At 41.1% G+C, this 23,164-nt stretch overlaps 1 protein-coding gene across 3 annotated transcripts in view; it reads right to left on the bottom strand.

The window, feature by feature from the left end:
* Nucleotides 1-2,158: 2,158 nt before the first annotated feature.
* lins1 (lines homolog 1) overlaps nt 2,159-23,164 on the bottom strand; it is a 40,588-nt gene continuing 19,582 nt past the window's right edge. For 2 of the 3 annotated variants that reach the window (XM_048562884.2, XM_048562885.2), the window contains 3 exons: nt 10,906-11,523; nt 8,343-8,535; nt 2,159-3,850 (listed from right to left, as the gene is read on the bottom strand). In XM_048562884.2, the coding sequence (XP_048418841.2) occupies nt 2,902-3,850; nt 8,343-8,535; nt 10,906-11,523 (1,760 nt within the window). In that variant the 3' untranslated portion in view covers nt 2,159-2,901. The remainder of the gene's footprint in view (nt 3,851-8,342; nt 8,536-10,905; nt 11,524-23,164) is intronic. The other variant, XM_048562883.2, reaches the window with a different exon arrangement.

The raw sequence follows: 23,164 nt of genomic DNA, 5'->3' as shown, positions 1-23,164 counted from the left end.
ATTAGGTGACCAGAAGTATATGCAGTACTCTAAATGTGGCCAAACCAAAGTCTTATACAACTGTAACATGACCCGTCAACTCTTGTACTCAATACCCCGTACGATGAAGGAAAGCATGCCATATGCCTTCTTGACCACCCTATTGACCTGCGTTGTCACCTCTAGGGAACAATGGACCTGAACACCCAGATCTCTCTACATCAATTTTGTCCAGGACTTTTTCCATTTACTGTATAATTTGCTCTTGAATTAGATCTTCCAAAATGCATCACCTCGCATTTGCATGGATTGAACTCCATCTGCCATTTATCTGCCCAGTTCTCCAATCTAACTATATTCTGCTGTAATCTCTGACAGTCTCCTTCACTATCTGTTACTCCACCGAACTTAGTGTCATCTGCAGACTTGCTAATCAGACCATCTATGCCTTCCTCCAAATCATTTACGTATATCACAAACAACAGTGGTCCCAGCACAGATCCCTGGTCACAGGTCTCCAATTTGAGAAACCCTCTTCCACTACTACTCTCTGTCTCCTGTTGCCTCACAGTTTTTTTATCCATCTAGCTAGCACACCCTGGACCCCATGCGACTTCACTTTCTCCATCAGCCTGCCATGGGCAACTTTATAAAATGCCTTACTGAAGTCCATGTATATGGCATCTACAACCTTTCCCTAATCAATCAATTTTGTCATGTCCTCAAAGAATTCTGTTAAGCTGGTAAGACATGACTTTCTATCCTTCTATCAGGTCGCCCCTCAGCCTCTGAAAACTAGCGAAAACAATCCCAGTTTGTTCAAATTCTCCATGTAGCCTAAATACTCCAATCCAGGCAACATCCAGGTAATAAAATGTGAGGCTGGATGAACACAGCAGGCCCAGCAGCATCTCAGGAGCACAGGTAAACCTCTGTTGCACCCTCTCCAAAGCCTCTAACTCCCTTGCTGGAATGTGGCAACCAGAACTGCACAAAATTCTCCAAAGGTGGCGTCGTCATATACATCTCCCCAAACATTAACTCTGTTTCTCTTTACAGACCTGCTGAATATGTACAGCACTTCTTAAAAATTTGATTGCCAAGGTCTGTTGTATTTCGTTTTTACACTTACCTTTGACTTTGTTGTCCTTGTCTGTTCTTATCTATGGTGTGACTGCTATTTCCCAATAGTTCTTCTACTTTCACAACAGTTATTGATCCATAAACTAAACGAAGCAATGTTTCTTCCCCTTTACAATTAAACCAAGCTCCTCAAAAGGAACCACAGTTTATAATAATTCCATTCCATTGATGGTTAAAATCACCCACTAGCATCTTCTTGATTTTGCATCTTTCTTGTAAATATCTACCCAACCTCATTGATACCCTGGACTGCTTACTGACTCTCACACTATTACTATTTCTTGACTCTATCCATATGGATTCTGTCTTAATGACTCCCTTCCCTGTATCCCAGAACATTGTTTCGGAATTGTAAGAAAATCCTTCACTGATGCTTGATCCTTCTAGAATGTTTTTTTAAAAAAACTCACCTCATATCTTTCACCACTTCAGTTAATCCAGTTGACAGCTTCATGTCAAAGCTTTCACTGTCTAATCTCAGACCCATAATTTTGCCTATTCTGGCATATTCCTGTTCTATTTATATTTTACGTATGGGTATTAAACTACTTGGGTTCAGATTAAGGTGGAACAACGTGGGAATATGGCATTAAGATAAAGGATCAGTTACGATAATCTTGAATAGTAGAGCAGACTTGATGGTCCTCCACCTGCTCCTTTTTTTATAAACGTTTGAATGTATAACTTCTACAAATCTCTCCAATACTTGAAGAATTTGACTATTGCACTCCAGCTCCCGCTGGTCTTCCCAGAGATGCTATTTTTATTACAGTATCTAATTCCTTCAAATTCCATTGGCACTCACAAATGTACATCCTTCTGTATCATTAGTTCGAGTATCGACCTGGGCTTTCAGTTATGCTCACGCTCGCTCTACCATGTGTTCATCAATAATACAAAAATAATCACATTGATTTTGAATGAAACATCATAAAATAGCCCAGTGTAACCAACAATAAATCATATAATTACTGAAATTTGTGTCAATTGCATGTTATAATGGGGACTTTGTCAGAGTATCGTTTTGTGATTTGGTTTGAGAGATAGAGTGGGGAGGGTGGTTACAATAATATTAATTTTGTGGCCACAGCATCACTATTCATTCTTAATTTTCTTTGTGTGTTATAACGTCAGTTCATATGGCACAGAAATAGGCCAACCCGTCTGAGTCAACACGTAACCTCCGCTGGAGCAAACAATTTCAGTTACAAACATTAACGTGGTTTCCGTATCCCTTTGTCTTTTCCTTCAACTATCTAATCTGATACTGAATATTAACAGTTTCTGCCTCGATCATTACCTCTGGAGTTAAAGTCAACAACCTTATGATTCTGTAAAGTTTCTACTGCTCCCTCTTCTAAATCGTCTCTTTCATCTAATATCAATGGCCTCTTGTTCCCGAGAGCTCAAACAGTTGAGCTCAAATTGTCAACAGTTTGCTTCTATTTGTCTTGTTGCCCTGTTGTCTGTGTTGATCAAATGAGAAGGTCGTTCTAGTTTCTATTCTTCTGAGATTTATTATACCAAATTCTAAAATTCTAAGACATAAATTATAGACAGTATGTCATTGTCTCACATAAACTCTTAGGTAGTTCACAGATTCACTGTACTCTCTCTAATACTGTCTGCTAAATCACTTCAAATTAAAATATATAAAGATTAAACAACCTAATTTCACATCCTGTTCGTCATTCTGTTATCGCACACCTTCTGTATTTTATTAGAGAGAGTTAAATTCAGTTTTCTCATTGAATTTTATTTGCAAGAATGAATTATAGTTTAATAAAATATAACATTTGAAGAAACTGTGTCTGGATTGTCAAATGATCTGTTAATCACTGGTATTTTTGCATGGATTGAATCATCTCTTCTGCTAAGTGTTTCAATATCTATTAGCAATTTTAGCAGTGCTGTTGCATTGTATGGAAAAAGATTTCTTCTCTGCAAACGGCTAATGGTTTTCCTCAATTCAGTCAAACAACTCATTGATTTGTTGAATATTTTTTCCAGGGACATTTTTGTGTTGTTTTCACAACTATGTGAATTTATATCTCTTGGGTTTCTTTCAACATTTTTGCTTCTTATTGTTTCTGGAGCTTGTTTCACTGTTTCACCACTTGTGAATGTGTTATTCATTACAATACTCTGATTGGTCTCCAGGCTGAGGATATTTAAGCTGGAAGCTTCCATTACTTCATTGTCTGAGTCCTCAGAACTTTCATAATCCACTAGACTTTGGGGCTGCTTACTTGGCCAGGGCATGTTGCTGCTCATCAGACAGCCTGAGTTGCTGCTTTTCTCAGTGTCTACATGGTTTCTTGGGTCCCTCACAGGTGTGAGAAAGTGTGGTGCTTTGGGATTTACAGTTGCTTCTTTTGAGTTTTCAGTGACAATTTGATTGTTCGTCCTGTCTTGTTCTACACTAGGAGTGAAATTGAAGTTGACACAGCCTTTGTTTATTTCAGAGGAACAAAGTGATTCCGCAGCAGCTTTGTCAAACCGAGCACAAATGCAGCAGAAGGGCTGCCAGTCCTCTTGAAGAAGTCGCAGATATCTCACTAAATACTCCAAGAAGCAGGTTTCAGAGGAAATCAGGAAATCCAGCAGGACAGAATGATCAAATGCTAGACTCTGTAACATCAGGAGAAAGATACAATGGGGATTGAAGCAATGTTCACATGCTTCGCAAGAATTGTTTGCCTTTTCTTGAGGATAGATATCCAAAGATCTGTGAAGAAATAAAATAGCTTTAAATGCTTTGCAACTGAAGTAGTAATCAAGTTAAAGCAATTAGCTGAAATCTTGTGATAAATATAAGAAACAACAGTGGACAAGGTTGACTGAAATACTGGAACGGGCTCATTGGATGGCTAAGTGGATAAAGAGATTTCATTGTATAGTCCTGGATTGCAGAAGGGTCCAGGCCTGAAATGTCAGCTTTCCTGTTCCTATGATGCTGCTTGGCCTGCTGTGTTCATCCAGCTCTACCCCTTGTTATCTCAACTCAAGTTAGCTGATGGGATGAACTAGCTGTGAAGTAATGACATAGGCTTCCCACACATATCATGGAGAAGGATACATGCTTCGTACATTGCTGCACAGAGAGCCCAGTGAGAAAGCAGCCTGGTGCAGATACAAGCTGAAAGGGAATTTGATTTGAGTCTGCTGCCTCTTGCACTGTGAATCACTGATTAGGATCACACTGGAATTAGCAACTGTTTCAGGGTGGGGACAGAAAATTAGCAAGGTGGCCAGCACACAAGTGTTACTGATGCAAATAGAAGGAGAAAAGGAGGAATAGATGTTAAAGAGAGATACACAACCTGCAGACAGTGTGTGCGGGGGGGGGGGGGGGGGGACACACAATTGGAAAGGGAAAAGATAAGATGAGAGTACACTAGATGGACTGTGATACTAATTATTTTCATGCTTTTGGATTTATTTGGAATAAAAGAATCATTTGGTAGATTTTGAAAGAGAAAATGTAAGACTGAGATTCTGAAAATAAAATCCAACAACTTATATTGCTGTGCTAAAAAACAGGTAAGACAATGTTGCAGCTAGTTTGTTTAAACAGAGCTGATGTGGTGTTGATCTAACAGACTGGATGCCTTGTTGAACACTTCTCTGAAACACGATAACCACAACCTACAGAGAGGTAGATGTGCTGTGTTCAGTTTTGGTCTCCTTATGCAAGGAGATCACAAGTGTTATGGCACAGAAGGAGGCGGTTTGATTCATCATGTCTGCACTGGCTTTTCTTCATAACAAGAGGAATTGAGTAAAGGAGCAAAGAGGTCCTTCTGCAGCTGTACAGGGCCCTGGTGAGACCGCACCTGGAGTACTGTGTGCAGTTTTGGTCTCCAAGTTTGAGGAAGGACATTCTTGCTATTGAGGGAGTACAGCATAGGTTCATGAGGTCAATTCCCAGAATGGCGGGATTATCATATGTTGAAAGATTGGAACGACTGGGCTTGTATACACTCGAGTTTAGAAGGATGAGAGGGGATCTGATTGAGACATATAAAATTATGAAGGGATTGGACACTCTGGAGGCAGGAAGCATGTTTCCGCTGATGGGTGAGTCCAGAATCAGAGGACACAGTTTAAAAATAAGGGGGAGGCCATTTAGAACAGAGTTGAGGAAAAACGTCTTCACCCAGAGAGTGGTGGATATATGGAATGCTCTGCCCCAGAAGGCAGTGGAGGCCAACTCTCTGGATACTTTCAAGAAAGAGATGGATAGAGCTTTTAAAGATAGTGGAGTCAAGGGTTATGGGGATAAGGCAGGAACAGGATACTGATTGTGGATGATCAGCCATGATCATAATGAATGGTGGTGCTGGCTCGAAGGGCCGAATGGCCTACTCCAGCACCTATTGTCTATTGAATAATGACCTACTGCCATTCATCTGCTTTCTCCATATACCTTAGACATAATTTCATTCCAAATAATCATCCAATACCTTCATGAATGCCTCTTGTGAACTTGCCTCCACCACATTTCCAGACAGTGCATTTCAATCCCTAACTACTTGGTTCGTGAAGCAGATTTTTCTCACCTCATGGTTGCTAATTTTGCAAATCACCTTAAATCTGTACCCTCTAATTCTTAATCCTTTTACAAGCAGGAAGAGTTTGTCCCCCATCTACTCTGTCAAGCCTCTCATGATTTTGAAAACGTCTATTAGTCTTAAGTGCCTTCTCTCCAAGAACAGTCCCAACTTCTTCAAGCTATCCTCATAACTTAAGTTTCTCATCTCTGGGACCATTCTGGTAAATCATTTCTGCATTCTCTTCAATGGATTCACAACCTTCTGATATCATAGTGCCCAGATCTATACACAAGACTCCAGATAAGTCTAACAAGTTCAATATCACCACCTTGCTCTTATATTTTATGCCCTTACTAATAAAGCCAAGGATACTCTCTCGACAAGTCCTGCAAGCTTCAGTTATCATTGCACATATACACAGGTTCCTGCAGTCCCTTTAGAATTGTACCATTACTTAATGTTGTTTAATGTTCTTCATCCCAAAATGCATTCATTCACACCTGCACAGATTGCACCAAATATTCGCTGAACCAGTTTCCTAGGAGGAAGGGATTGTCCAATGAGAAGAGACTGAGCAAACTAGACCTATATTCTCCTGTTTTGGAGAAGCAATCTAATTGAAACATGAAAAATCTTTACAGAGTAGATGCTGAAAAAATATTTTTCTTAGCTGGAGAATTGAGAACAGTCATCCACAAAAGATTCAATAATCCTATGGATGATCTATGGGTTGGGTCCAAAATGTAAATCACTGAAGCTGGTAGATGGTGAGGACAGTTTCACAGATTATAAAATGTGAGGCTGGACGAACACAGCAGGCCCAGCAGCATCTCAGGAGCACAAAAGCTGACGTTTCGGGCCTAGACCCTTCATCAGAGAGGGGGATGGGGTGAGGGTTCTGGAATAAATAGGGAGAGAGGGGGAGGCGGACCGAAGACGGAGAGAAAAGAAGATAGGTGGAAAGGAGAGTATAGGTCAGTCCAGGGAAGACGGACAGGTCAAGGAGGTGGGATGAGGTTAGTAGGTAGGAGATGGAGGTGCGGCTTGGGGTGGGAGGAAGGGATGGGTGAGAGGAAGAACAGGTTAGGGAGGCAGAGACAGGTTGGATTGGTTTTGGGATGCAGTGGGTGGAGGGGAAGAGCTGGGCTGGTCAGCTTTTGTGCTCCTGAGATGCTGCTGGGCCTGCTGTGTTCATCCAGCCTCACATTTTATTATCTTGGATTCTCCAGCATCTGCAGTTCCCACTACCACAGTTTCACAGATTTTTGCTTTTTCAACAGTCTGTGTTTCCTGGACTTGCAACGTAGCTCAAAACACCTGCTGCTATTCACAACAACAAATAACTGCAAGATCAGAGTTTAATAACATGTGGGGCATCAAAGAAAGAGGAAGAACTGGCTGGATGTGGAACCTGACAAAAGACTGAAGCTTTTCAACTTGAAGTCAGGCATCACCTCATTGGTATTTCATTAAAAGCAGTTACATCCTCCCACTTATGCTGATGAGTCTTTTTGTGGTAGTGAGTGAGAACAGGTGGTGTAGGAGCAATAGATGGATTAGGGAAATACTTGATACATGGGTTTTTTCATATACTGCAAATGAAAACATTTGAGAATCTCTAATCTAACAGCGCAGTATCCAGAGTAAGGGGTCAGGAAAAGCAGAAATTTCTTCACTCAAATAATACAATAGCCTGCATCAACGTGGAATTCTTTTCTGAAAAAAAAATTATAAAGGTGCTTATGCACTCATAGGAGCACTGTGAAACAAAATATGACACCGAGCTATACTGCCATCTCTTAATTAAAGGATCACTTTTATTCAGGGTCACAAGTTTCTGTCACTGGTCTTCATGACTGATTCACATAAGGACGAGACCAAAAGATTGCTCAAAGTGGCAAGTTTTAAGATCAGTCTTCAAAAGTAAACAGAAATAAGGTGCAGAAATGTAGAGACATGGAATTTCAGAGAATGGGACTTAGGAAACTGAAACCATGACTACTAAAAATGACGCAGTTGTAATGATGAATGCACAGATGCGTAAATTAAGGGATGACTGTGCAGTTGAAGATTACAGAAGGTAAAGAGGAACAAGTCTATGGAGACATTTGAAGACAAGGATAAGAATTTCAAAATTATCATGTTGCTGAATTGGGAACCAGCGAAGGTCAGCAAGCACAGGGCTGATAAAGGAATGGGATTTCCTCTGAGTCATGACATGGGCAACAGAGCTTTGGATGACCTCAAGATTTACAGAGGGTAGGTGTAGGAGACTGGCCAGGAACAGTCATGACTTGAGGTAACAAAGGCAAAGATGAAATTTTCTACAGGCTTATAAAATCTTAGGAATTCTCCAAACCAAAAAGCTGTTGATGCTCATTTGTTTAGTATTATCGGATCTAAAGTTGTCTTGATCATTAGGTATGAAAGCAATAAAAGGATATTGGAATAGGATGGGAAGGGGGAGTGATGTTAGATTAACCATGATTCTGGTAAATGGCAGACCAGCTCAAAGAGGACTAAATGACTTCTATTCCTCATGTTCTTGAACAAACACATATCTCTAACAAGAATCAGTTCTAGAGGAATTGAGGAGAATATTAAATTGCGGACTCTATTTGTATTCCACTTAAACAATTAAATCAAAATACATGAGTTACTAACCTGTAGCAACTTGTATAGATGACTAGTAGTGCTCTGGCAGCTTCCACCATATCATCATCCTGCTCACCAAAAACCAGTGAAACCAAAACACATGGATGCGAGAGCTGTTGGGAACGTACAGGGCATTGGAAATGCATCCTCAGAAAAGTCATCAATTGCGATACACAAGGTTGGAGCTCAGCTCTTAGACAGCCTAGAAACAGCATGTACAGTCAATACATTCTCAAGATTTGATCTTATGCTTTTAAACATGAAATGTAGAATGTCCAGGTGACTAGTGTGAATTACAGAATTATGGGGTAAGAAGTTACACAATCATAAGGTGAAAGAATCAAAGCAAATCGAATTTGAAGATGCACTCCTATGTGACATTGGAAGTTTAACTACCAACTTCAGCACAGCACTTAATCACTTGGTCTCTATTGGGCAGCACGGCAGCTCAGTGCTTAGCACTGCTGCCTCAGTGTCAGGGAATTTGGTTTGATTACAGCCTCAGATGACTGTCTGCTTGGAGTGTGCAAGTTCTCCTCCTGTCTGCACGGGTTTCTGTCCAGTGCTCCAAGTTCCGGCCACAGTCCAAAGATGTGCAGACAGGTGGATTAGCCATGGTAAGTGCGGGGTTATGGGGTTAGGTGGGGACTGGGTTTGGACAGTCAGTGCAGATTGGATGGGCCAAATGGCCACTTTCCATACTTTAGCGATTCTATGACTTTATTCATTAATAATCAGCATCTTTCTATTACTTCATCTTATTCTTAGTTCCAAAATTAATCAGTGAACTTGGTATTCAGATAAATATGAGCACTGTTCACATTAAAAATACCAAGTTAACATCAGGAAAGTGGCCATTTGGCCCATCCAATCTGATGATACGGGGTAATCCCTCAGGATCTGCTGGAGTTTCCGTCAGCTCAGCACATTTCCATGTGTAGATGGGACATGCCAATAATCTAAACTGAGTACAGCTCAAACATTTTGAACATTGTTTGAAACTAGAGAATCATAGATTACAGAATCCCTACAGTGTGGAAGCAGGTTATTCGGCCCATCAGGTTCATACTGAACTTCTGAAGAGCGTCCAGTCCAGAACCACCCCCTACGTGGGCGGCACAGTGACTAGCACTGCTGCCTCACAGTGCCAGGGACCCAGGTTCAATTTCAGCTTCAAGGTAACTGTCTGTGTGGAGTTTGTACATTCTTCCTGGGTCTGCATGGTTTTCCTTCACGTGCTCCGGTTTCCTTCCACAGTCCAAAGAGATGCAGGTTTGGTGGATTGGCAGTGCTAAACTGTCCATGGTGTCCAAGGATGTGTAGGTTAGGTGGATTAGCCATGGGAAACACCAGGGTTATAGGAAAGGGGCTGGGTGGAATTCTCTTCGGAGAGTCAGTGTGGACTTGTTGGGCTGAATGGCCTGCTTCCACAATGTAGGGATTCTATGAAGTTCAGTACCAAATCCCTGTAACCCTGCATTTCCAGGGCTAGCCTACTTAGCCTGCACATCCCTGGACACTATGGGCAATTTAGCATGGCCAATCCATCTGACCTGCACATCTCTTACATTGAAAAATACTGAGTTTCACTGGCAGAAAAGTACAGAGGCTGAGGGAGGCCAAGATTAAATGATAAAAGACTTATTCAAAAGAGGATTTTAAAACAGTTTTGAAAATTGAAGCAGAAACAATTTGCATTTATATAAGACATTTAGTATAAAACATTTAAACAATGCAGCTTTGTAGCAGTGTCAAATAATATTCAATATGAAGCCACTCAAGATGATATTTGAACAACTTAGTCAAAGAAATAGATTTTAAAGGAGTGCTTTAAAGAAGGAAAGGTGAATTGGTAGATGTAAGAAAAAGTAGGCCATTCTGTCCCTCAAGCCTCCATATGTTTGGGTATGATCATGGCTGATCATTTACTTCAACTCACTTTCCAGCCTGGGGAAGAGGGTTCGGTGGGGATGGGGAGCTTAGGGCCCAGAGGGCTAAAAATATGGCCACCAATACTTTAAAATTACAGTTGTGCAAGATACCTGAAACTGAGGAGTGCAGAGATCTTGAGGGGTGTAGAACTGAGAACACGTTCCAAAGGTAGGAAAGGACTTGAAAACATGATAACAAATGGCTAGTAGACGATCAGAGTACAAGAGCAGTTTTAAGATTCTGAATATTGACTCTGGTGCTGACATGCTCTTGATTACTAGCAGCTGAAAATTCATTGATTGGCAGTACCAAGTGCAAGTAGATTACTCAGATATAATTTGTAAAATTGTTTCAGGTCATCTTGAAGCCTTCCATATGGTTTAGAAATGATAATTTTCCTCTTCCACTTATTCTGCAGATGTGTCAGACTCCAACACATACTGAATAATTCTAAACAGACTTTAATGTTTTAACAAAGATCTGTAGCTCAGGTTATGGGTTGGAGTTGTTGGTTAGTTTGCTGAGCTGACTGGTTTTCATGCAACATGCACAAAACCCATAAGCTCGGCGAACCAACCAACAACTACAGGCTTTATCACATAAGTCGAGTTAACTAATTAAATTTTTAATGAATGATTACCTTGTTCTGTGATACCAAAGATCCTGTTTTGCACCTTAGTCTCCATGGCTTTAATTAGAATGAGACATACAGCCCTTATCATCACTAGGTCTGGTCCAAAGTTAGAATCTGCAACACCAATCATCTCATTGCCTCCAAAGAAACATGGCTTGGGACTAACAGGAAGTTTTCTGAACTGAGCTGACACCAAAGCTTGTAACACTGCATTCGATACAGCCAGTAAGTCATGCTGCATATGGCTATCTCGCTCAGTTGTTGCATAAGAGGAATCATTTACACTATCTTCGCCAGCATGGCAAAGAACACATTGTTTTAGCAGCAAAAGCACCTTCTTTTTAACTACGTAATGAGCAGAGCAAATGACATGCTGTAGTAATTGTGAGGTACGCAGGTATAATATCCTCAGGCAAGAGAAATTTAATTTCAGCTGGATTCTAATAGTAACCAAAATTTTAAGTAAATCTACAAATACAAGTTGATTGGTTGTGGCAATGTTCTCGGTATCAGGTGCTGCTGTGGCTCCACTTGTTTGGCAATCACCAGAATATGAAGTAAACATCAGGGAGTACAAATCACCAAACACAGAGTTCATTGGAGTCAAGAACTTCTCTATGGTCACTGCAAAGAAAAGACAAATTTCCAATGTTAGATTAAAAGATCGGAGGGATGGTCTGTGTTTATGGATGAAACCATAACAAATGCTGTCAATTGCACATCCAAGTAAAATTAAACATACAAATTATTTAATTGCAACACCAGATAAATAAATAAGTATTCAATCAAACAAAATCTCCCCTGCAAGAACAAGAACTGCTGCAGGAGAAAACTCAGTGAGCTCACAATCTTTCATGGTTTATTATTTTTGGACTACAGTGGCAACAATAATGACTATAGCTGAAGGATAGGCATCAACATTTCTTGCTAACTTTTGTTTTTACCAATTAGAATGGCATGTACATTAACAAATGCAAGCCTTACACTGATGCATTGAATACATCTCTTGGTCTGCTACAAACTTCTAGCATATAGCCATCCCTCTGGGATGCCAGGTTTCTGTTCTCATTGTTGCATTATAATACAGGTGTTATAATTATGAGACAGTCTTGAACTTATTTGGATAATGAGAAGGGTGTTTACAGTTCCAAATTAACTCTAAACTTCAAAAGAAGTCTCTATTTTAAATAAAACTTACTGTTTCCTTTTCATGATGCGCTTTCCCTATTTACTTAACGAATTAGCTCCACATTAGTATTATTACTTCAAAATTCAGTTTAATTACCCAATTTCTTCTTCCAGGATCATAACTTTCATTCAGGCCAAAGGCCGCAGTACAGGTTTAATTATGAGTACAATGTATCCATGATCAATTCTATCCATGGTGTGTAAAATGAATCGAAACAGCAGGCAGCACTAACCAATTTCATGTTCACTAACATCCCCAGAACTCAGCTGCACCTACATCAATAAATTATGCCTGGTACTGTGATGGTTAAATCTGAACATGTTTTACAAATTATTCACATACAGGCAGAAAAGTACTCTGTTCAAAAATAGACCTTTAGACAATTAGGCAATTTTCCCACATAAGCATTTAAAGACTTTCTGGAGGCAAATGTACCAAGGGGATCAGGAAATCCCAAGATTTGATCTGAAGTGCACTCAGTTCATCTACAACTGGGCTCATTTGTGTCTAGTGACCTTTCCTGGCAATGTATGACAAACGCATGGTTCCTATGCTATCCCATAGCACAGATCTGGTCCCTGTGATTCCCACACGCTCAGCAGTGTCCAAGTACACATACACTAAATTAGTTCACTCGTGCAGGATTTAAAAAGTGCTCTGGAATATGATACTACAGCGTACATTAATGGTATAAATTAAGGATGTGTCTACAGGCAGGAGGCACTCACTGAATAATGGGTTAGACACGAAAAAACGATCAACTAATTACTTTGACGATTCTTTGCTCAAAAGAGTATGAGGAGAAATTGGTGAAGGAGCCATTCAACAGAATTATTTGCTGTTTTTTTGTGGTTCCATTTATGCCTCATTATCCTTGAACAGTGCATTAATCTTCAAAGCTTGAGCTCAACTCCACTTTCCTTCCTTTACCCCATACAAGGGGTCGCTGACTTACAAATGCTTGCAATATTGTATACTTAACAAATGCAGTCCCATACAAGAACACATTGTTAGTTTTAAAGAGTCAATAATATGACTGTTTTCTGGTACTTGCAAACAGCTGTTTTGTATCGTTCTGCATCGTGTTCAAACTTGTCTTATGAATTGGCTTTGGAACAGACGCCCAAATGCAACCTGTTTGCAAACTGGGGACTGCAATATAAACATCAGTTTGCTTCATCATTAAAAATCTGTCTATCTCAGTTCTGAATACAGTTAAGGTCCCAGCCTCCACAGCCCACACGGTAAGGAATTCCATAGACTCAGTACCCTCAGAAGAAATTCCTCTTCATCTCTCTTAAAACAGGCAATCCCTTAGTGTGAGGTTGTGCATTTTGTCCTAAATTTTCCCAGAGGGGGAAACAAGCTCTCTGCATCAACCACGTAAAGTTCCCTAAGAATCTCGTACATTTCAATAAGGTTGCCTCTCTTTTTTTAAACTCCAATGATTACAGGCACGATCTACTCAATCTCTCCTCCTAAAACAGGTCTCTATACTCAGGATCAACCCAGCGAACATTCTCTGGACTAACTCCAATGCCAATGTATCTTTACTTAGATAAAGGAATTAAAACTATTCACAATATTCCAGGTGTGGACTAGCTAGTACCATGCATAATTTTATCAAGACGTCCCTATTTTTATACTTTATTGCCTTTGAAATAAAGGCCAACATTGCATGTCTTTTTCCTATTACCTGCTAAACTCCTATGTTCACATTTTATGATATATTTGCATGGATTCCCAAACTCTAATTACAGTTTTCTGCAGTTTATTGCCATTCAGTTCCTATTTTTGATGCCAAATTGGCCACCTCATATTTCTCCATATTATATTTGTTCTGCCAAGTGGTGTAGACAGTGAAAGTGGCTAGGATTATATAGACATATTCGTCAATTGGGTCAATGGGCTGAAAAGTGACAAACAGAGTTTAATTTGGATAAATACAAGACATTGAGTTTTGGTAAAACAAAGACAAGACTTCTACAATTAAAAGTAGGGCCATGAGCAGTGCTGTAGTATAGAGACACCAAGTGGTTCAGGAACATAATTCTCTGAAGTTTGTATCACGTGGAGTGGCATGGTGGCTCATGGTTAGCACCGCTGCCTCTCAGCACGAGGGACCCGGGTTCGATTCCACCCTTGGGCAACTGTCTGTGTGGAGTTTGCACATTTTCCCTCTGTCTGCGTGGGTTTCCTCCAGGTACTCTGGTTTCCTCCCACAGTCCAAAGATGTGCAGGCTAGTTGGATTGGCCTTGCTAAATTGTTCATAGTGTTCAGGATGTGTAAATTTGGTAGGTTGTCTGGGTGGGTTGTTCTAAGGGTGGGTGTGAACTTGTTGGGCTGAAGGGCCTATTTGCACACTGTTGGGATTCTATGATCTATGATATAGGCAGGGTGGTTACGAAGGTATTTAGCATGGTTGCCTTCATTGGTCAGAGTATTCAGTATAGGAGTTAGGATGTTATGTTGAGGTTAAACGGATGTTGATGTCGCCTCGTCTAGAGTACTGTTTCCAGTTCTGGTCTCACTGTTATTGGAAGGATATTGTTAAGCTGGAGAAGGTTCAGAAAAGATTTACCAGGGTTGCTCCTGCGAATGGAGAGTTTGAGTTATAAGGAGCTGGACAGGCTGAGACTTTTTTCATCACAGGATATCGACAGGTGATCTTGTAGAGGTTTATTAAATAACAAGGGGTACAGATAAGGTGAATGGCAGGGATAACAAAGAGTGGAACTGGAGGACACAGCAGGCCAGGCAGCATTAGAAGAACAGCAAACCTGATGTTTCTGGTCAGGACACTTCTTCAGAAATGGGGAGGCTGAAGGGAGTTCAGAAATAAGGACGGAGAGGAGGGATGGGGCTGGGCAAGGTAGGCGGAATGGTGATAGGTGAGTGCATGTAGGTAGTGGTTGGCATTGGTCAGTGAGGTGGGAGGAATGGACAGGTGGGAGACAAGGTGTACAGGCTGTGTCGGGTCAAGGAGGCGGGGATGAGGAAATTTTGAAACTGGTAAAATCCACTTTTAGGCCAGGGGCTGTGGGCTCCTGAGGTGCTGCTCCTCCAGTTTGCAGATGGTGTCATTGTTACACTGGAGGAGGCCCAGGATGGACATGTCATCCAGGGAGTGGGAGGGGGGGAGTTAAAATGTTTCATGACTGGAACGTGTTATTGTTTGTCATGTACAGAGCATAGGTGCTCCACAAAACAGTCTCCAAATTTCAACTTGGTCTCACTGATTTAGAGGAGGCCACATCCAGTGGAGTGGTTGAAGTAGACTAAGTTGACATGTGCTGTGAGCCCATGTCTGATGTCAAAGGTTGTTTTTTGCCTTGAATGGAGGTGAGGGGGGAGGTGTAGGGGCAGGTGTAGCACTTGCTGCGGTTACAGGGAAAGGTGATGGGGGTGGTGAGGCAGTCACAGAGAGAGCGGTCCCAATGAAAGACAGATAGCGGTGAGGAGGGACATACATCTTTGGTTGTGGGGTCGGATTGTAGATGGTGGAGAATGATATGCTGGATGCGGAGGTTGGTGGGGTAGATGTGTGAGGACAAGGGGGATTCTGTCTTTATTTTTGTTTTTGTTGGGGAGAGATGATGTGAGATCAGAGGTATGAGAAATGCAAGCGATGCATTTGAGGGTATTTTCAATCACCGTTCCCTTATCTCTGACTCTAGCATCTGCATTTCTTGCTATCTCAGGTGAATGGCAGGTATCTTTTTCCTAGGGTGGGGATTTCAAGACTAGTGTGCACATTTTTACGGTGACCAGAGAAAGATTTTAAAAAGACACGGGGGGCAGTTTTTTCTTAACACTGTGGTTTATGCGTGGAATGAACTTCCATGGGAAGTGGTGAATGTGAGAATAGTTACAACATTCAAAAGTAAATTAGATAAGTATACGAATAAGAAATGTTTGGAGGGAAATGGGCCAAGCACAGGTGGGTGGGACTAGTTTAGCCTGGACTTGTTGGGCCGAAGGGTCTGTTTCCGTGCCGTATGACTCTCAATGTTGCCCGCTTGCTTAGCCTGCCCAATTCCCTCTCCAGACTGTGTAATCCTCAGCTCTTCTCACTGATTTTTGTCTGATCTGCAAACTTGACTATATCACCTTCACTTTCCTCATATAGTGAAACAGAGCACCGAAACAGACGCTTCAACACAACTCGTCCATGCCAACCAGATTTCCTCAACTGACTGAGTCTCATTTGCCTACATTTCACCCATGTCCCTCTAAACCTTTCCTATCCATGTAATGGTCTAACTGTCCTTTTAAACATTGTAATTGTGCTCACCTACCGTGTAAATTTACTACCATTTCCTCTGGCAGTTCATTCTGCATACAAACTACTCTCTGTATGAAAAGGTTGCCCCTCAGGTTCCTTTTAAATCTTTCCCCTCTCTACTTTTGGACTCTATTCCCCTACCCTGGTGAAAAGATCTTGACTATTCATTTTATCTATGACATTATAAAGCTTTATAAGGTCACTCTTCAGCCTCTTCCAAATCACCGGGGGAGAAAAAAGGTCCCAGCCTATCCAGCTTCAAACCCTCCAGTCTTGGTAACATCCTGGTAAATATTATTTGTACCCTTTTCAGTTTAATAACATCCTTCCCATAGCAAGGCAATCAGAATTGTAGTACTCCAAATGTAGCCTTTGCAATGTCCTATATAGCCATAACATGCCATCCCAACTCCTGTACTCAGTGCTCTGACCGATAACACCATGCATGCCAGGCTCCTTCTTCATCGCCCTGTCTATCTATGATGCCACTTTCAAGGAACTATATTCTGCATCCCTTGGTCTCTTTGTTCCACAACACAACCCAGGCACTACCATTAACTGTTTAAGTCCGCCCCTGGTTGGCTTACCAAAATGGAACACCACGCATTTATCTAAATTAAACGTCATCTGCCATTCCTCGGCCCACTGGCCCAGTTGATCAAGATCGCAATGTACTCTCAGATAAGCTTCCTCACTGTCCACTATACCACCAATTTTGGTGTAATCCACAAAGTTACTAACCCCACCGCCTATGTTCTCATCCAAATCGTTTACATATGTGATGAACGACAGTGGACCCAGCACGGATCCTTGTGGCACACCACTGATCACTGGCCTCCAGTATTAACAACAACCCTCTCCCACTACCATGTCTCCTACTGTCAAGTCAATTTTATATCTGAATGGCTAGGTCTCGCTGGATTCCATGTGATCTAACCTCACTAGCCAATCGACCATATGGAAACCTGTCAAAGGCCTTGCTAAATTCCATGTAAACAATGTTTACCGCTCTGTCTTCATCTACCTTCTTGATCAGCGCTTTAAAAAACTCAGTCTACTTTGTGAGACATGATTTCACATGCAAAAAGCCATGCTGACTATTCCTAATCAGTCCCTACATGCTGCTCAGCCTGCTGTGTTCATCCAGCTCCACACTTTGTTATCTCGGATTCTCCAACATCTGCAGTTCCCATTATCTTGATAATTCGGAAAACGTTAAGTTAACTTTTTAAATTCAAAAATTCTCCCACTTGTCAGAGACACTATAAATAAAAGGGCAGAACATTTCTTGGATCTACTCAGTGTCTGGCACTTTAATTCCACTGGCAGAGTGATAAAAATTCTGTGACATAAAATGGAGGTTCTACTGCAATTTCCATCACATTGGAGCTGTTTCTACTCTGCTAAGAAAAGATCTAATCAAATTCTAAAGTGCTGACTGACATCACATCATTAAACCAATGCAGTCTCCATTTAAACTAAAATCAATGACAATAGAAACCTAGCTAGTTACAGGCGCTGTCCCATGTTGATAATCTAATACATATCATGGGGAACAGAGCTGAATACAGCACGAATCAAACCGTTCTGCCTTTCTTACCCATAAGGTTACATTATTACTGTTGAAAGTGAATAGTATAATAAACCGGGCTTCCAGAAAGTTATGATAAAAGCTCCCTTTGAAAGGCTGCTAAACTATTTACTATAATCCTAACCCTATTCCAGCTGTTTGGTTTGTCTCCAACACCACATTATTTTTGATATTTTGTAATTATCTCTCTGCCTTAATTAATTTGGTTGTGGATCATCTCCTTCACTTACTATTCAGCTGTCTGAACTTTACTCACACTGTCTGACTCTATTGATCACCTGCACAGACTTATAATTCAGCTTATCGACATTCCACTCACATCATGTGTACGATCTTTTTATCTCTCTGCCTACAAATTCTATGCCTTTATGCTCTTCACATGGCAAAGAGGCAGCGCTCCGAAAGCTTGTAATTTCAAATAAACCTGTTGGACTATAACGTGGTGTCCTGCGACTTCTGACCTTATCCATCCCAGTACAACACCAGCACATCCAGATCACACTAGGTCAAGTCGGGGCTGACCAAGTTAGAACTCAGGAGAGGAATGAAATATCAGTTGAGATTAAATCAAGAACAAACATTTTTAACTGTGGGAAAGGTAAATTTTCCAAAACTAGCAAGTGATTTGTTTGTGAGGGACTGGACAGGACTGTTAAAGCATAGATTAGTGGTAAACCAGTGGGACACACTGAAAAGTAAGATTCTTAGGGCACAAAGCAGACATGTTCACTCCAAAATCCAAAGTTGAACAGTTTAGGTGGATTGGCCTCGCTAAATTGCCCACAGTGTCCACAGTGTGCAGGTTAGGTGGTTTAGCCATGGGAAATGAGGTGTTACAAGGATGGGGTAGCTTTAGGTGGGATGCTGTTTGCAGGGTTGGTGTAGATTCAATGGGCTGAATGGCCTGCTTCCACACTGTGGAGACTGTATGAAAAATAAGATTGGTACTGCCAAATCTAGATCCCCATGGTTGTCTTGTTAAAATACAGGGGAAGATTAAACAGAAAAAGCAAGATTATGATTGTCACAAAAAACTCAAAATAGCAGATTGCCTAGAGGAATATAGCATGTACAGGGATCAAGGTTAAAAAAAAGGAAATCAAGGAGGGGGGCATGAAAAATATTAACAAGACAAAGAAAAGCCCAAAAGATACTTTACCAGTATCTAAAGAGCAAAAGAATAGTTAAGAAAAAAAAATGGGATCTATCAGAAAGAAGAAGGGAACTTGCGTGAAGATGCAGAGAATATGGGAAGAATTTTAAATGAATTTGCAGTGTCTGTATTCACAAAGGAAAGTGAATGATAGTAACCTAACAGGAGCAGTGTGAAATTTTGGTCAAAATAATCATAATGAAAGAGGAAGGATTCGAGTGGGAATCCTCGAAACTGGAAATGTTGCCAGGGTCGCATAGATTGTTACCTAGGATGTTGAAGGAGCCCAGGGACGAAATAGCAGATACTCTGAGGATTATTTTCTAATTTTCACTAAACACACAGAGTTGCTAGAAGACTGAAGGAATGTAAATGTGGTTCTGTTGCTTAAAAAGAGTACAAAGGAAATGCCAATTACAGGCCAGTCAGTCTTATATGGTGGTGGGCAAATTGTTCCAATTAATCCTGTGAGATTGAATAAACTTAGAAAGACATGGACTAGCCAGGGATAGTCAGCATGGCATTGTTAAGAGATATTCATTGAATTCTTTGAGAAAGTGACAAGGGGGATTGATGAGGATAGTGCGGTCGATGTTGTGGATTTTCCTATGGCATTTGACAAAGTCCCACATGGAGAGGTCAAAAAAGTAAAAGCTCACGTAATACAGGGTAATGTGTTGAATTTGATCCAAAGTTGGCCTAGTAGCAGGAAATCAAGAGTAATGGTCTTACGAATGGAAAGATGTTTCAAGCTGTGTTGTGACCCTGCTGTTTGTTTAAGTACACTGGATTTGAACGCTGGGGCACTGTTGAGAAACATGAAGACAACACGCAAACTGACCATGTAGTAGATAGTGTACAGGATAGCTGTAAGCTCCAAAAATGAGATACAAGGGTCGGTGGAGTGGGCAGTAAAATGACAAATGAAGTCCAACTCTGATTAGTGTGAAGTAATACATTTAGGGAGGTCAAACAGTAAAATGGAATATACAATAAACAGGAACGTACTGAGAGGGGTAGATGAAGTGAGAGATCTTGGTGTGCAAATGCACAAGTCCCTAAAGATAGCAGTACAGGTAGGTACAGTTGTAAAGAACGTATATAGAATGCTATCCTTCACTGGCAGAGATATGGAATATCGCTGCTAGGTGTGCTGCCTGAGGTGGAGGCAGTGACTTTAAACCCTTTTAAAATGTAACTGGATCTGCACCTTAAGTGCTGTAAGTTGCAGGGCTATGGGCCATGTGTCGGAAGATGTGTTTAGGAAGACCATCTGAGTGTCTTTGGGTCAGCATAAACAAAATTGGCCAAGTGGTTCCTTCTGTGTGGTACCATTTCTACAGGAGCAGATAGTGCTTAGAGAAGCAATGATTCCATGGGGAGATGTCCATGGCTGGCCAACAGAAGACAGCAAGTGGTAGTAGAAGGAAAATATTCTGCCTGGAAGTCAGTGGTGAGTGGAGTTCCACAGGGCTCTGTCCTTGGGCCTCTACTGTTTGTAATTTTTATTAATGACTTGGACGAGGGAATTGAAGGATGGGTCAGCAAGTTTGCAGACGACACAAAGGTCGGAGGTGTCGTTGACAGTGTAGAGGGCTGTTGTAGGCTGCAGCGGGACATTGACAGGATGCAGAGATGGGCTGAGAGGTGGCAGATGGAGTTCAACCTGGATAAATGCGAAGTGATGCATTTTGGAAGGTCGAATTTGAAAGCTGAGTACAGGATTAAGGATAGGATTCTTGGCAGCGTGGAGGAACAGAGGGATCTTGGTGTGCAGATACATAGATCCCTTAAAATGGCCACCCAAGTGGACAGGGTTGTTAAGAAAGCATATGGTGTTTTGGCTTTCATTAACAGGGGGATTGAGTTTAAGAGTCGTGAGATCTTGTTGCAGCTCTATAAAACTTTGGTTAGACCGCACTTGGAATACTGCGTCCAGTTCTGGGCGCCCTATTATAGGAAAGATGTGGATGCTTTGGAGAGGGTTCAGAGGAGGTTTACCAGGATGCTGCCTGGACTGGAGGGCTTATCTTATGAAGAGAGGTTGACTGAGCTCGGTCTCTTTTCATTGGAGAAAAGGAGGAGGAGAGGGGACCTAATTGAGGTATACAAGATAATGAGAGGCATAGATAGAGTTGATAGCCAGAGACTATTTCCCAGGGCAGAAATGGCTAGCACGAGGGGTCATAGTTTTAAGCTGGTTGGTGGAAAGTATAGAGGGGATGTCAGAGGCAGGTTCTTTACGCAGAGAGTTGTGAGAGCATGGAATGCGTTGCCAGCAGCAGTTGTGGAAGCAAGGTCATTGGGGTCATTTAAGAGACTGCTGGACATGTATATGGTCACAGAAATTTGAGGGTGCATACATGAGGATCAATGGTCGGCACAACATTGTGGGCTGAAGGGCCTGTTCTGTGCTGTACTGTTCTATGTTCTATGTTCTATGTTCATGTCCCCAAATTCTAGTGGTCTGTGCTGATATCGTGGGGTAATAGTGTACAAATCAGTTTGTCTCCGCATATTGGATTTGAACATAAATCAAGCAGTGTTACCTTACTCTACCAAGCAAAAAACAAAGATCGGTTTAACAAATTCATAAAGTGTTACATAGGCAACAGAATTCAAAGAATCTTGTAATGAAGGACTTCAATGATATTTGCGAGTGTTCCCTGGGAGTGAGAGAAAAGAAAAGCCAAGTAAGTTAAATAGGAGAGGATAAGAGTAAAAGTCAACTAAGTTAAATAGACCATGCTGAAGAAACAGGAAGAGCTGGAGGCAGACTGGAGAGAAAACAGGAAGGAAAATATGGAGGGGAAAAAGTGGAAGAGATGAGATGGTCAAGGGAGTGGGGGAAGTTGGAGAAGAGGTCAGGATGGTTGTGCATAGATCATCTTCATGTTCATCTGACAGTTATGAATTTAATTTCAATTTTTAATGGGATGGGAAACCCAACATTCAGCATGTGAATTCTAGGTCACCGCGGGTGGGTAGGTATTAGATGAAAAAGTGACCATTTTGAAGGGAACTTCTTCAGGTTGAGATTGAGGAAACATCAATTGATAGAGAATGTCAAATTACTTGAAGTGTAGGTTATGCTGACAGTAATAGATGCTTAAATTTCTTCTTTACAGTTTGGGAGATATAGGGAAATTTTTGTGACAGCCAAAGGTAACACTGCTTGATTTATGTTCAAATCCAATATGCGGAGACAAACTGATTTGTACACTATTAACCCACAATTTCATAATTATAAAACACTGAACCTTTAATAAGTGCTAATTCCTTTACCATATACTGGCATGACAAGCACTGAACGTTAAATATAGAACACAGAACAGTACAGCACAGTACAGGCCTTTTGGCCCATGAAGCTGTGCTGACCTATTATCCTACTAAGGCCAAACTACCCTGCGTACCCTACATTATACTATCATCCATGTGCCTATCCAAGAGACGCTTAAAAGTTTCTAATGTATCTGACACCACTACCACTGCCAGCAGTGCATTCCACATGCCCACCACGCTCTATGTAAAGAATGTACCTTTGACCTTTTCCCCATACTTTCTTCCAATCACCTTAAAAATTATGCTCCCTCATAACAGTCATTTCCGCTCTGGGAAAAAAGTCTCTGGCTATCAAATGCTGACACTTCTTATCATGGATTTTAACATCAACAAGAGACAGTCAAAGGAGCTTGCAATAAATTTGACATAAATGTCATGTCCTTTTTTATTGTATGGCACTGATCTATGTAATGAATAAATATTTAGAAGAACTTAAAATACTTTGGAGTTTGTATGCACTCTACACTCTGTGGCCTTAATCATGCATTGCAGGACAGCAATTAAGAAAACAAACTAAATACTAGATCGCCTTGCCAGACCAGCACAGTACAACTATCATACTTAAGTTGGTTCATGCAAAGGCACTATCTAAAGCACGGTGGCACAATTTTCTCACACTTATTGTCTTAGGGAGAAAGGAAAAACAGGTTGAGACTCTACTTATAAGATAACAAGGTGTAGAGCTAGATGAACACAGCAGGCCA

This window comes from Stegostoma tigrinum, chromosome 33 (assembly GCF_030684315.1).
Source record: "Stegostoma tigrinum isolate sSteTig4 chromosome 33, sSteTig4.hap1, whole genome shotgun sequence".
Lineage (NCBI taxonomy): Eukaryota > Metazoa > Chordata > Chondrichthyes > Orectolobiformes > Stegostomatidae > Stegostoma > Stegostoma tigrinum.
Note: the sequence above shows the minus strand (reverse complement) of the source record. Positions and strands in the feature narration are given on the sequence as shown.